The sequence below is a fragment of the Dendrobates tinctorius genome, unplaced genomic scaffold (assembly GCF_039654945.1).
Source record: "Dendrobates tinctorius isolate UK_male_01 unplaced genomic scaffold, ASM3965494v1 ptg000223l, whole genome shotgun sequence".
Classification (NCBI taxonomy): Eukaryota; Metazoa; Chordata; class Amphibia; order Anura; family Dendrobatidae; genus Dendrobates; species Dendrobates tinctorius.
Window position 1 is genome coordinate 2,686,536 of NW_027361890.1, and position 14,427 is coordinate 2,700,962.

Here is a 14,427-nt window from a genome sequence, read left to right on the forward strand (position 1 = left end):
AAACCAAAATAAATTTATTTTATTTATTAGCTAAATACATGTACGATAAACTACACATGCGCTGCACTAATTATGTATTTTACGGACATTTTTCTATCTTTCTTATCTATCTATTTATCAATCTTGCTTTATTAATTTGAAAACTAGCTTTCAGTTAAATAGAGAATTACAGTATGTAAAAGATGATGTTAAAAACGCATGTCATACAGATGCTAGTTGAGCAAAATCTCTTTGTAATCATATGACAGTCGCATTAACACAGGACCAATTTTGCATAAGCTAGTGTCATTCCAGCCTAACAAAGATTCTATCTCATTAAGGTCAGTGATATGTACAGTGCTCTGCTTACTTGACTAAAAGCTTGGAGTGCATTGCCTTTTTTTTCCTTTTATTTCCTTTTCCTCTACAAAGACAACATGTTTGTTAAAATATTAAAATACAGATACCGGCATGAATATTCTCATGGTTGAAGACTGGTGAATTTAATTTTCCTTTATCTGCCTAGGTGTATTAACCTCTTTCCTACATTAGACGTACTATTCCGTCCATGTGACCTGGGACCTAAGCCCCAAGGATGGAATAGTACGTCTAGTGCGATCAGCTGCGCTCACGGGGGGAGCGCAGCTGATCGCGGCCGGGTGTCAGCTGATTATCACAGCTGACACCCGGCACTATGTGTCAGGGGCGGTCACGGACCGCCCCCATCACGTTAACCCCGGGCACACTGCGATCAAACATGATCGCAGTGTACCGGTTGTTAAAGGAAGCATCGGCAGGGAGGGGGCTCCCTCTGTGCTTCCCTGAGACCCCACAGCAGAGCAATATGCAGCATTGCTGCGGGGGCCTCCCTCCCTGCAGGTCCTCGGATCCAGTATAGCGACGGGACTTTCGGGGGCCTGCATGGAGCTGGCTTCCTCACTGCCCGCAGAGCGCAGGCATGAGGAAGCCTGCAGCAGTGCCTGTGACAGATCGCTGATCTGTCACAACGATCTGTGATGAGACAGATCAGCGATCTGTCACATGACAATGATGTGCCCCCTGGGACATTATAATAAAGTAAAAAAAAAAAGTGTAAAAATAATTTTAAAAAATTGCTAAATAAATAAAAAAAAAATATTCCCTAATTTTTTTGAAAATAAAAAAAAACAATAGAAGTACACATATTTGGTATCACCACATCCGTAATGACCGACTCTATAAAACTGTCCCATTAGTTAACCCCTTTAGCGAACCCCTTTAAAAAATAAAAATAAAAAACAAAGCAAAAAATGATTTATTATCATACTGCCGAACAAAAAGTTCAATAACGCGCGATCAAAAAGACGCATATAAATATCCATTGCACCGCTGAAAACTTCATCTTGTCCCGCAAAAAATGAGCCACCACACAGCATCATCAGCGAAAAAATGAAAAAGTTATAGCTCACAGAATAAAGCGATACAAAAATAATTATTTTTTATATAAAATTGTTTTCTTTGCATAAAAGCGCCAAAACATAAAAAAGACATAAATGAGGTATCGCTGTAACCGTACTGACACGAAGAATAAAACTGTTTTATCAATTTTACCGCATGTGGAACGGTGTAAACGCACCCCCCCAAAAGAAATTCATGAAACGCTGGTTTTTGTTCATTCTGCATCACAAAAATCAGAATAAAAAGCGATCAAAAAATGTCATGTGCCCGAAAATGGTACCAATAAAAAACGTCATCTCGTCCCACAAAAAATAAGACCTAACATGACTCTGTGGGCCAAAATACGGAAAAATTATAGCTCTCAAAATGTAGTGATGCATAAACTATTTTTACAATAAAAAGAGTCTTTTAGCGTGCGACAGCTGCCAAACATAAAAACCTGCCATAAATAGTAAATCAAACCCCCCTTTATCACCCCCTTAGTTAGGGAAAAATAATAAAATTAAAAAAAAATTATTTATTTCCATTTTCCCATTAGGGCTAGGGTTAGGGTTAGGGTTGGAGTTAGAATTTGGGGGTTTTCACTGTTTTGGCACATCAGGGGCTTTCCAAACGCGACATGGCGTCCGATCTGAATTCCAGCCAAAAAAGTTAAATGGCGCTGCTTCCCTTCCGAGCTCTGCCATATGCCCAAATAGTGGTTTACCCCCATATATGGGGTATCAGCGTACTCAAGACAAATTGCACATTAACTTTTGGTTTCCTATTACTCTTGGGAAAATAAAAATTGGGGGTGAAAAGATCATTTTTGTGGAAAAAATATGATTTTTTTAATTGTTCGGCTGTATGTTATAAACTTCTGTGAAGCCCTTGGGGGTTCAAAGTGCTCACCACATATCTAGATAAGTTCCTTTGGGGGGTCTAGTTTCCATAATGGGGTCACTTGTGGGGGTTTCCACTGTTTTGGCACATTAGGAGCTCTCCAAACGTGACATGGCATCCAATCTGAATTCCAGCCAATTTTGCAGTGAAAAAGTCAAACGGCGCTCCTTCCCTTCCGAGCTCTGCCATGCACCCAAACAGTGGTCCCCCCCACATATCAGGTATCGGCGTACTCAGGACAAATTGCACAATAACTTTTCCTGTCCAATTTCTCCTGATACCCTTGGTAAAATAAAAAAATTTAACCTGAAGTAATTTTTTTTGTGAAAAAAAGTTACATGTTCATTTTTTTTTAAATATTCAAAAAATTCCTGTGAAGCACCTGAAGGGTTAATAAACTTCTAGAATGTGGTTCTGAGCACCTTGAGGGGTGCAGTTTTTAGAATGGTGTCACTTTTGGGTATTTTCAATCATATTGACCCCTCAAAGTGACTTCAAATGTGACGTGGTCCTTAAAAATCAAATGGTGTTGTAAAAATGAGAAATCGCTGGTCAACTTTTAACCCTTATAACTTCCTAACAAAAAAAAAATTTTGGTTCCCAAATTATTCTGATGTAAAGTAAACATGTGGGAAATGTTATTTATTAATTTTTTTGAGTGCCATATCTCTGTGATTTAAGAGCATAAAAATTCAAAGTTGGAAAATTGCGAAATTTTCAAAATTTACGCTAAATTTCTGTTTTTTTCACAAATAAACGCAAGTTATATGAATGAGATTTTACCACTATCATGAAGTACAATATGTCACGAGAAAAGATTGTCAGAATCACCGGGATCCATCGAAGCATTCCAGAGTTATTACCTCATAAAGGGACAGTGGTCAGAATTGTAAAAATTGGCCTGGGAATTAACATGCAAACCACCCTTGGGAGTAAAGGAGTTCAAATACTTTTCTCCAATAAAGTCACAGGTTGATCAATAAAAGAAATTCATTTACGGTACATTCATTGAGAAATGTTTAATAAAATGACAGATAATATCATATAAAGAAAGAGTTATGTGTTAATGTAGATTATGTCATGATGACTAATGCTGAGGCAGAATAGCCACCAGTTCTCTCCAAGGAGTGTAGTACATATCCATTGACATCAATAGGCAGCCCTGAAATAAAATAACAGTGACAATGCATTTGTACCCTTGACAAACTTGAGACCCCCCTAACCAATATATAGCAGTATTTCTATTCATTGCTTCAGGAAAACTCCCTTCACAGGGAACTGTAGCTTGGCAACCAATGCTAGTTATTGTGTTAATTAGGAGGCCAAACTGACGAAGGATAAAACTAGACATTCTGGGGTCCTATAGTAAAGAGAGGAAAGTAACCCCCCCCCCCTCCCTACCCCATATCTAGTACACATTGTTCTTTAGGGATGCATCTAAATTTACTTCCATCGCAATCAAATTTTTTTTTTTTCTTTATTACTGGAGTGCCGTCAATCTTCTTTTTTCCTGATTCCGCTATGCTAACTAGCTTGGACGTGCACCCTCGTCTAATTTGGATTCATCTTGTGGCAGCTCCAAGACCTCCTTCCATGCAAATATTAGGTAGTAGAGTCTTAAAATATATTCTGCATATAGGATGACTCTCCTACTAGTGTAAACAAGTCACCACCAAATTCTTTTACCCACAGTAATAAACAAGGCACTCTGGGAGCAGCTTTGCTCCCATACACTTTCTACATGTACTATATCCTAATTTTACATCAAGAAATTAAAAAGTTAACCCCTTAATCCCATATGACATACTATCCTGTCCATGTGCCCTGGGACTTAATTCCCAGGGACGGGATAGTACGTCATAGCGATCAGCGGCGCCCACGTGGTGAGCGCCACTGACCACGGCCGGGTGTCAGCTGATTATCACAGCTGACACCCGGTACAATGTGTCAGGGGTGGTCACGGACCGCCCCCGACATATTAACCCCTTGCACACCGTGAACAAACACGATCGCGGTGTACCGGGGGTTAAAGGGAAGCATCGGCAGGGAGGGGGCTCCCTCCGTGCTTTCCTGAGCCCCCCACGGCAGCGCAATGTGCAGCGCTGCTGCGGGGGGCTCCTTCCCTGCAGGCCCCCGAATCCAATATGGCGACGGGGACCTTCGGGGGCCTGCAGGGAGCCGGCTTCCTCAGTGCCTGCAAAGTTTCCAAAATGGTGTCATTTGTGGGGGGTTTCCACTGTTTAGGTACATTAGGGGCTCTCCAAAGGCAATATGACACCCGCAGATCATTCCATCAAAATCTGCATTCCAAAATGTCACTACTTCCCTTCCGAGCCCCGACGTGTGCCCATACAGTAGTTTTCTCCCACAAATGGTGTCATTTGTGGGGGGTTTCCACTGTTTTGGTACATCAGGGGCTCTCCAAACGCGACATGGTGTCTGATCTCAATTCCAGCCAAAAACGTCAAATGGTGCTGCTTCCCTTCCAAGCTCTGCCATGCACCCAAATAGTGGTCTACCCCCACATATGGGGTATCAGCGTACTCAGGACAAATTGCACAATAACTTTTAGGGTCCTGTTACCCTTGGAAAAATAAGAATTGAGGGTGAAAAGATCTTTTTTGTGGAAAAAATATGATTTTTTAATTGTACGGCTGTATGTTATAAACTTCTGTGAAGCCCTTGGGGGTTCAAAGTTCTCACCACACATCTAGATAAGTTCCTTGGGGGGTCTAGTTTCCAAAATGGTGTCATTTGTGGGGGGTTTCCACTGTTTTGGTACATCAGGGGTTTTCCGATCTCAATTCCAGCCAAAAACGTCAAATGGCGCTGCTTCCCTTCCGAGCTCTGCCATGAACCCATATAGTGGTTTACCCCCACATGTTGGGTATCAGCTTACTCAAGACAAATTGCACAATAACTTTTGGAGGTCCTGTTACCCTTGTGAAAATAAAAATTGGGGGTGAAAAGATCATTTTTGTGGAAAAAATATTATTTTTTAATTGTACCGCTGTACGTTATAAACTTCTGTGAAGCCCTTGTGAGTTCAAAGTTCTCACCACATATCTAGATAAGTTCCTTGGGGGGTCTAATTTCCAAAATGGGGTCACTTATGGGGGCTCTCCAAACGTGACATGGCGTCCAATCTGAATTCCAGCCAATTTTGCATTGAAAAAGTCAAACGGCGCTCCTTCCCTTCTGAGCTCAGCCATGCGCCGAAACAGTAGTTCCCCCCCACATATCAGGTATCAGCGTACTCAGGACAAATTGCACAATAAATTTTGCAGTCCAATTTCTCCTGTTACCCTTGGTAAAATTAAAAAAAATTGAACCTGAATTATTTTTTTTGTAAAAATAAGTTAAATGTTCATTTTTTTTTAAAATATTCAAAGGGTTAATAAACTTCTTGAATGTGGTTGTGAGCACCTTAAGGGGTGCAGTTTTTAGAATGGTGTCACTTTTTGGTATTTTCTATCATATAGACCCCTCAAAGTGGCTTCAAATGTGATGTGGTCCGTAAAAATAAAATGGTGTTGCAAAAATGAGAAATCGCTGGTCAATTATTAACCTTTATAACTTCCTAACAAAAAAAATTTTGGTTCCAAAATTGTGCTGATGTAAAGTAAACATGTGGGAAATGTTACTTATCAAGTTTTTTTGTGTGCCATATCTCTGTGATTTAAGGGCATAAAAATTCAAAGTTGTAAAATTGCGAAATTTTCAAAATTTTCGCCAAATTTCCGTTTTTTTCACAAATAAACACAAGTTATTTAAATGAAATTTTAACATTACCATGAAGTACAATATGTTACGAGAAAACAATGTCAGAATCACCAGGATCCATGGAAGCGTTTCAGAGTTATTACCTCTTAAAGGGACAGTGGTCAGAATTGTAAAAATTAGTCCGGTCATGAACGTGCAAACCACCCTTGGGGCTTAAGGGGTTAATGTTAGTACTCATGGTAATATCCCTAGTGGTCTAAAGGGATTTAAGGATTAATACTTTATCTCCCTAAAAATTTAATCTGTATTTCTGTTATAGGACTTCCAAACATCTTGTAACTTCTGGGCTTCAATGCAAAATCCTTAATAAAGTTCCCCTCTACTAGTTGTAATAGTGGCCTCCTCTTCAGTGGCAGAGGGCCTTTTGTGCAGACTCCTCCTTCACATCCGTGTATTAGGACTTACTTGGAATCTCCACATCTGAACCCCTTATAATGACCCCACTGCTTGGGTAAAATGTTCTTATTAGAGTGAAAAGATGTGATAAACTGTATTGTTTTGCCACTACATAGTTTAATAAAACAGTTCTGAAGTAACAAATTAATAAGAATACAAAATGCTACTTATATGAATTTGGGTGGAGCTTAGGGACTAGAGGAAATCTCATTTAAATGTCATTACTGTTAGGCGTTGGATTTCTGCGTTTACTCCGCAGGGATCCAGACCCTCACATTCTGCAGTCTCCTGCTGTTTATCTACTGCAGAGGAGATTGCAGAGGAGATTGCCTAGCAGCAAATCTCTCCTGAGGCTAAGTCCTTCTGCCCTCCTACTGAGCATGCTCATGGGACGATCTCCCATTGGAGATTGGGAGTCATGTGCTCAGGTCCTGCTCCAGATCTCATTGGTCCATCTCAGAGATCTGGAGGCTTGCAGAAGGTCCCGGCTGCTATAAAAGGCGCGCATGGCTGTTCCGCCATGCGCTAGTATAGACTTACTTGCTGCTGTGTGTATGAGGACGGATGTATGATTCTGGTGAATGACTCATTATAAAACCCCTTCCCTCTGATATTACGTATGTGGTTAGGGACTGAGTTAGAATCTGCGCCAGCGCTCCTCTGCTGCAACATCCACAGCTGCTAGCGTCCGACATTGCGCTTGCGTCATAGCTTTGTCGTTCATCGACAGTGTCCACGCCTCGCTGCAGTAGCAGCTCTCCTTACGCGGTAGGTCTAGACAGACGTAGTGCCGCCGTCTTGGGCTACTCCTGTGACCTGATACCGTGTGTGTATTTATACTGAGTACTGTGACCTCAACAGGCTCAATCTGTGTATTGGTGTTTATTTGGCATCTCTGTGACTTAACAGAGATTGCTCTGCGCACCTGGGTGACGTTTAACCCTGTGCGCATTACCGCCATATTGCTCCTGCCACCACTTAGCAGCAGTTATATCACCTACTGCACGGTGGACCCCGAGAGGCGAACGCACTTTATTATTATTTTTATTTAGTGCGTTCCGTCGTTCTTAACATTATACTAGCGCCAGGCTAGTGATGGCATAACAGCAGCAATTGTTACAGTGTATTCAGCAGCTTGAGGGCCGGTTGGCCACTCTTGAAATGGCTCTCTCAGCTGCATAATCCACCGAAGCTGCTGTAAAGGCAATCACAGACGCATTTTCTCGTATGTCCACGTTCTCCCTCACGCCGACAGTTACCCACCTCCCATTGCCTGATAAATTTTCTGGCGATGGCGCCTCCTGTAGGGGTTTCATCAGTCAGTGCTCTATTCAGCTGGAGCTACTGGCTGCGTGATTCCTTACAGAACGGGACAAGGTGGGGTTTATTGTTTCCCTTCTGTTGGGCAAGGTGTTGGAGTGGGCTATGCCATTATGGGAGCGTGGTGACTCAGAGGTTCGGACTGCTGCTCACTTTCTAACAGCTATTAAGCAGGTCTTCCTCGGTCCATGGGTCACGCATGATACCTCTCTTCAGCTTCTTGCATTAACTCAGGGTTCTCTCTCGGTTAGTCAGTATGCTGTCCATTTTCGGACACTGGCTTCCGAGCTGGAGTGGTCCGATAAAGCCCTCATCCCTGTGTTTTGGAGAGGTTTGGTGGAGCATGTTAAAGATGCTCTCTCTACCAGAGAGGTTCCTGCAAGTTTGGAAGAGCTGATTGCCATTTCCACCCGCATTGACCTCCGTTTTTCGGAGCGCGGTATGGAGCGTGCTTAATCCAAATGGAAGGTTACCTCTGCTCCAAACTTTTTTGAGCCTCTGGAACTACCCGAGCCAGAGGTTCCACCGACAGAGCCCATGGAGGTGACTCACGCCGTTCTCCAGGCGCGTCCGGCACAAGACTCCAGTTGCGGTTATCATTGTCAACATGCTTGTCTCAGAACAACAGTGTCCCGCAACAACCAAATTCTGTGCTGCCGGGCAAGAACCTTGTTCCTCCCCGCCTTCGGCCGAAGGGGCTCACGTGGGAACACGCGTCCAGGAAGGGTGGTCACTGTGGCTATATGCAGACCACAAAACTCCTGGCAGGGTCTTACTGGTGGCCGCACAGGGCTCGGGATGTTAAAAAATATATTTGGGCCTGCGCCTTTTTTGCTCGGAATAGCCTCTCTAAACGAAGGGTGGATATGCCTGCCGACACACGGTGGCGTTCCACTTTAACTTCTGCTCCCGTTGTCTCCCACGGGTCCCTTCTCAGACCTGGCGATTTTGTCACCACCGACGCCTACCACTTGTCTTGGCTCTCTCTGTCACCTACCGGGACATCAGACTTGCCTTCGGACGAGTCTGAGGCCTATATCTCTGATGGGAACATGTTGGTGGATCAGAAGGCTCAGGGAGGAGGGGGCCCTAGGAGGGGGGGTAATGTTAGGCATCGGATTTCTGCGTTTACTCCGCAGGGATCCAGACCCTCACATTCTGCAGTCTCCTGCTCTTTACCTACTGCAGAGGAGATTGCAGAGGAGATTGCCTAGCAGCAAATCTCTCCTGAGGCTAAGTCCTTCTGCCCTCCTACTGAGCATGCACATGAGACAATCTCCCATTGGAGATTGGGAGTCATGTGCTCAGGTCCTGCTCCAGATCTCATTGGTCCATCTCAGAGATCTGGAGGCTTGCAGAAGGTTCCGGCTGCTATAAAAGGCGCGCATGACTGTTCCGCCATGCGCTAGTATAGACTTACTTGCTGCTGTGTGTATGAGGACGGATGTATGATTCTGGTGAATGACTCATTATAAAACCCCTTTCCTCTGATATTACTTATGTGATTAGGGACTGAGTTAGAACCGTGCCCAATGGCGGATCCTAATAGGGGCGGATGGGGTGGTCGCCCCAGGCCCAAGGTTTTTTGGGGGCCCAGGGGCAGGGGCAGGGGCGGGCTGGGCCAGGTGGCAGAGAGGCAAATGCCACCAGGACCGCTCCCCCAGCACCTGTACAGGGCCGGCCGTGCCCTGTGCTGCCTGTGACGCCGCCGGCAGCAGACAGCCGCCCGCGTCACATTCTATGAGGGGCCGGGAGCTGTGCACGGCCGTCACCTTGACGGCTGCTCAGCTCCGGCTCCCTCCGGCTATACTTCCGGGTCAGATGTCGGGCGTGCGTGATGACGTCATCGTGCACGCGCCGACATGTCCCGGAGGATGCTGAAAGCAGAGGCGCTGCTGGGGAGCGAGTCGGCTGTGAGGTAAGTATGGGGAACTTTTTTTATTTTTTTTTATTTATAAAATGAATTAAATGGGGGAGGGGGTGAGTGGGGGCTGTACACAATGAAGGGGGGGTGACTGGGGTCTGTATATGATGACGGGGGGGTGACTGGGGGCTGTATATGATGAAGGGGTGTGAGTGGGGGCTGTATATGATGAAGGGGGGTGACTGGGGGCTGTATATGATGAAGGGGTGACTGGGGGCTGTATATGATGAAGGGGGGGGTGACTGGGGGCTGTATATGATGAAGGGGGGTGACTGGGGGCTGTATATGAAGAAGGGGGGTGACTGGGGGCTGTATATGATGAAGGGGGGTGACTGCGGGCTGTATATGATGACGGGGGGGTGAGTGGGGGCTGTATATGATGATGGGGGGTGACTGGGGGCTGTATATGATGAAGGGGGGTGACTGGGGGCTGTACATGATGAAGGGGGGATGAGTGGGGGCTTCACATGGTGGAATGGTGGCGGGTTTTCCGTATGGACCCGCAGCAAACCAAGTGCTGCGGTCCGTACGGCTGTCAATTCCCGCACGGGGACCGCAGCGCTCAGGTGGGAAGGGGGGTACAGGGGCCCAGGTTTTATGAACAGCCCCGGGCCCATAGTCCACTTAATCCGCCACTGACCGTGCCAGCGCTCCTCTGCTGCAACATCCACAGCTGCTAGCGTCCGACATTGCGCTTGTGTCATAGCTTTGTTGTTCAACGGCAGTGTCCACGCCGCGCCGCACACACGGTAGTTCTAGACGGACATAGTGCCGCCGTCTTGGGCTACTCCTGTGACCTGATACCGTGTGGGTATTTATACTGAGTACTGTGACCTCAACATGCTCAGTCTGTGTATTTGTGTTTATTTGGCATCTCTGTGACTTAACAGAGATTGCTCAGCGCACCTGGGTGACGTTTAACGCTGTGCGCATTACCACCATATTGCTCCTGCCACCACTTAGCAGCGGTTATATCACCTACTGCATGGTGGACCCCGAGCGGCGAACGCTCTTTATTATTATTTTTATTTAGTGCGTTCCGCCGTTCCTAACAATTACATCTTGTAAAAGAAGGCGGCACCACCATCCAAAAATCATCAAATTACTTTATTATGGGATCACAAATCCCAGAAACAGAAACAGTGGTAACGTTTCAGCCCATAGCATAGGTCTGAGTCTTTGAACATTTAATGTAGTATCACACAGTCCTCTTATTTAAACCACCTGCAACCAATCAAAACAACTGTACACGTTCACCAATAAGTGCAATTCTTATAACAAACATGCCTTAAAACATTAGCATTACCAGTATACCATAAATACTGTATATATGTCCTCACATGTAAAGCGCCATGGAATAAATGGCGCTATAACAATAAATAATAATAAATAATAATAATAATATGTTCATATGTTCAGGGCCTAGTAAGATTGAGTAAAAACTAAGCAATACAGAAAAAAGATATTGATCAAAATAAATCTGGAAGTGGACATGTGGGCATGCTCAGGAAAAGTTTCTTTGATTGATTAAAACTACTATAGCCTCGTGGCTCTCCAGCAAACTATAAAGACCCCTATTAGTCAGCATAAATTGGCTCCTAACCTCTGATTGGCTGCAGAGCCATCAGTATGTGCCTCCTCCATTCACTCCCTTGAAGAAATATTTGTGTCTTCATGGTGCGCTCATATAAACTGAAAAAAATGAAATGTCCCAGGTACTAGAACCAGAGACCAGCGATAGTGGGGACTAGAATAAACATAAAGGGTCTAATCAGGTACTACAGAGAATTTTATAACATTAGATCGATGTACTGAATATGTCATCATTAGTGTTGAGCGCAAGTGCTCGCTACTCGACATTGCAAATGAGTGCTCAGGTATATATCAAGTATCGTGGGTGCTTGAGCGACCCCAATGCAAACTCAAATAGCTACCACTTGTTCTCAACACTAATCGCCATATCATAAATTTTTTTTTAGTATTGAAAAAACCCTAACCCCCCAACCCTAGACTAACCTCAATCCTAGCCCAACCCCTACCCTAGCCTAACCCAAACCCTAGCCCTAACGGAAAAGAATGAAAGAAATAAAAATGATAAAATAAAAAATATGTAATCTGGGATGGCACAGGGGAGGATGACATACTAATTAGCTTTTGAGCACTGTTATCAAAATGAACCAACAGCAAAAATTCCTGCTGTTGTCGGGTGTCGGCCGTCAGATCTCGACAGGCACACTGTGCATGTTCCCTCAATTTTTTTTCCCAAGAAGATTTGGCGGAGGGCTGGGGGACCAATCTGTAGGGACTGTGCAATTGGGGAGGTACCATGCATTGCTTGGGGATCTCATTTCTCTCTCTTGTGACATGTATATCATTTTTTTTACATAATCATCGTTATTCATTGAATAATGATGATCTCATGATCGGGGACAGGGAAAACTGGCCCGGATTGTGTTCTCCAGGGTCTCATCTATCAGTAGCAGAAACACAGGAGAATATCTGACACTGGGGGGCAATATACTCTTATTTCTGATCACCATTTCAAAACAGGGAATTGGCCCTTTAGCAGCTGCTATTTTAATGCGTATTGGCGGTTGTTAAGGGGTTACATAAGCGCCTTTTGGTTGATGACCAATCCTCACTATACCTCTGAATAAAATTCTTGAGGGGTGTAGTTTCCGAAATGGGGTCATTTATGAGGGGTTTTCACTTTTTAGGCACATCAGAGGCTCTCAAAACGCGATATGGCATCAGCAATTGATTTTAGACTTTTTTGCATTCAAAAAGCCAAATGTGCTGCTTCCCTTCCGAGCCCTTCCTTGAACCCAAATAGTAGTTTTCCCCCAGATATGGGATATCTACATACTCAGGAGAAATTGCACAACGAATTTTGGGATCCATTTTCTCCTGTTACCCTTGTGAAAGTCAAAAAAATTTAGGGCTAAAGAAAAATTTGTTAAAAAAGGTAAAATGTTTATTTTTTCCTTCCATATTTCATTAATTCCTATGAAGAAACCAAGGGGTTAGTAAACTTCTTGAATGTAGTTCTGAGGACTTTGAGGGGTGCAGTTTTTAGAATGATGTCATTTTTTGGTATTTTTCATCAAATAGACCTCTTAAAATCACTTCATGTGATATAGTCCCTAAAAAAATGGTTTTGTAAATTTTTTTGGAAATTTTTGATATTGCTGATCAAATTTGAACCGTTCTAACTTCCTAACAAAAACAATTATGTTAAAAATATTTTTCTGATCTAACGTAGACATGTGGAAAATGTTATCTATTAATAATTTTGTGTGATATAACTATCTGATTTAAAAGCATAAAAATTCAAAGTTTGAAAATTGCTAAATTTTCACATTTTTGTCACATTTTCAATATAAATATGCACATATCAATTAATGACCAATATTTAGTAACAACATGAATTACAACATGTCACGAAAAAATATTCTCAGAATCACTGGGATCTGTTGAAGTGTTCCAGAGTTATTACCACAGAAAGTGACAGTGGTCAGATTGAAAAAATTTGGCCTGATCATGAATGCGTCAAAAGGACGCATGCGCCGCCAAACGCATACCTGCGCTCAGCCTGCGTCCCCAGTGCTAAAGATAGGGGATTCAGGATACACGCAGCGTCATGCACCCATAGGCGGAGCTACCGGCGGAGGCGCGGCAGGGGGCGGGGCTTAGCGGCGGCTGTGCGCAGCCCGACACTGCGGCTGTAAATGCTAATGTGAAACTACCCTTAATGTGACAAATTCTTTCAACTTTTCCAATATACTGCAAGGTAGGATGTGGATTTGTGTCTGCCCAAGTGATGAAATTCCAGAAATATGGTAGAAGTTTAACAGTGGTTTATTCAACTTTTCCAAAGTATAGCTTTTTTCTCCCAGAATATCTCTGTCTATAACATCAAAGGCCCATCAAACTGGTGCTGGTAAAACTAATTCTATTAGAGTGTTGCTATTGATACTGTAAATATGCCCTTTATTTCAAGAGGACTTTGTTGAATATGATGGCAGTGAAATTTAAATCTAACTGCAGATCAAATCTCATGAGCACTCTAAGAATATCTTTGCTAAGATATTCTTTGTGTTTGCCCCAAAAAGTGTGGGGATTTGAAAATGCACAGGTTGTAATTAGTATAGTCAAAAGGTTTCGAAGTTGAGGGGGAAAATGAGTGAGGGATGTGTCCTGCAAAGTCATGTCCCAGTGTTTGTCATCTTCGAGCAGACCACACCTCCCTGTAAGTTTGACACAGCTCACCATCACCTGTTTTATATCTGTGAAAGATATTGGCCTGCAGACAGTGTGAAGCAATAAACGTAGGTAGCAACACTCTGCGTTGTTTAGAAGAACTGTATACATGTGCCCAAGAGCATCACTGGAACGTCCATCCCATCCTTAGACCTTTGCACCTTGTTTCCTCATTCAAAATACTTTTCTCAATTTATTACATGTATAATATTTTGGAACATCTAAATAAGTCAATGCAAATGGATCTGCTTGACACAGGAGAAGGAAAGCTGTTAATGTTGTATTAGGTGGTCAAGCAGCTCTTTCCTCTGCAATCTTGGTATTGAAATAAACTTGTTGTCCATTTGCAAGATGGACCCCAAGATGAACTGCAGATAGATGTCTTTCATGGATAGGACAATGTAGTAATCACCACACAGATCCGTTACTACTTATATACCATCGCA

General features: G+C 43.5%; 1 protein-coding gene across 1 annotated transcript in view; it reads right to left on the reverse strand.

Moving 5' to 3' along the window:
- Window positions 1-3,385: 3,385 nt before the first annotated feature.
- LOC141059044 (bactericidal permeability-increasing protein-like) overlaps window positions 3,386-14,427 on the reverse strand; it is a 203,766-nt gene continuing 192,724 nt past the window's right edge. The window contains exon 15 of the mRNA XM_073555254.1: window positions 3,386-3,460. Within this exon, the coding sequence (XP_073411355.1) occupies window positions 3,386-3,460 (75 nt within the window). The remainder of the gene's footprint in view (window positions 3,461-14,427) is intronic.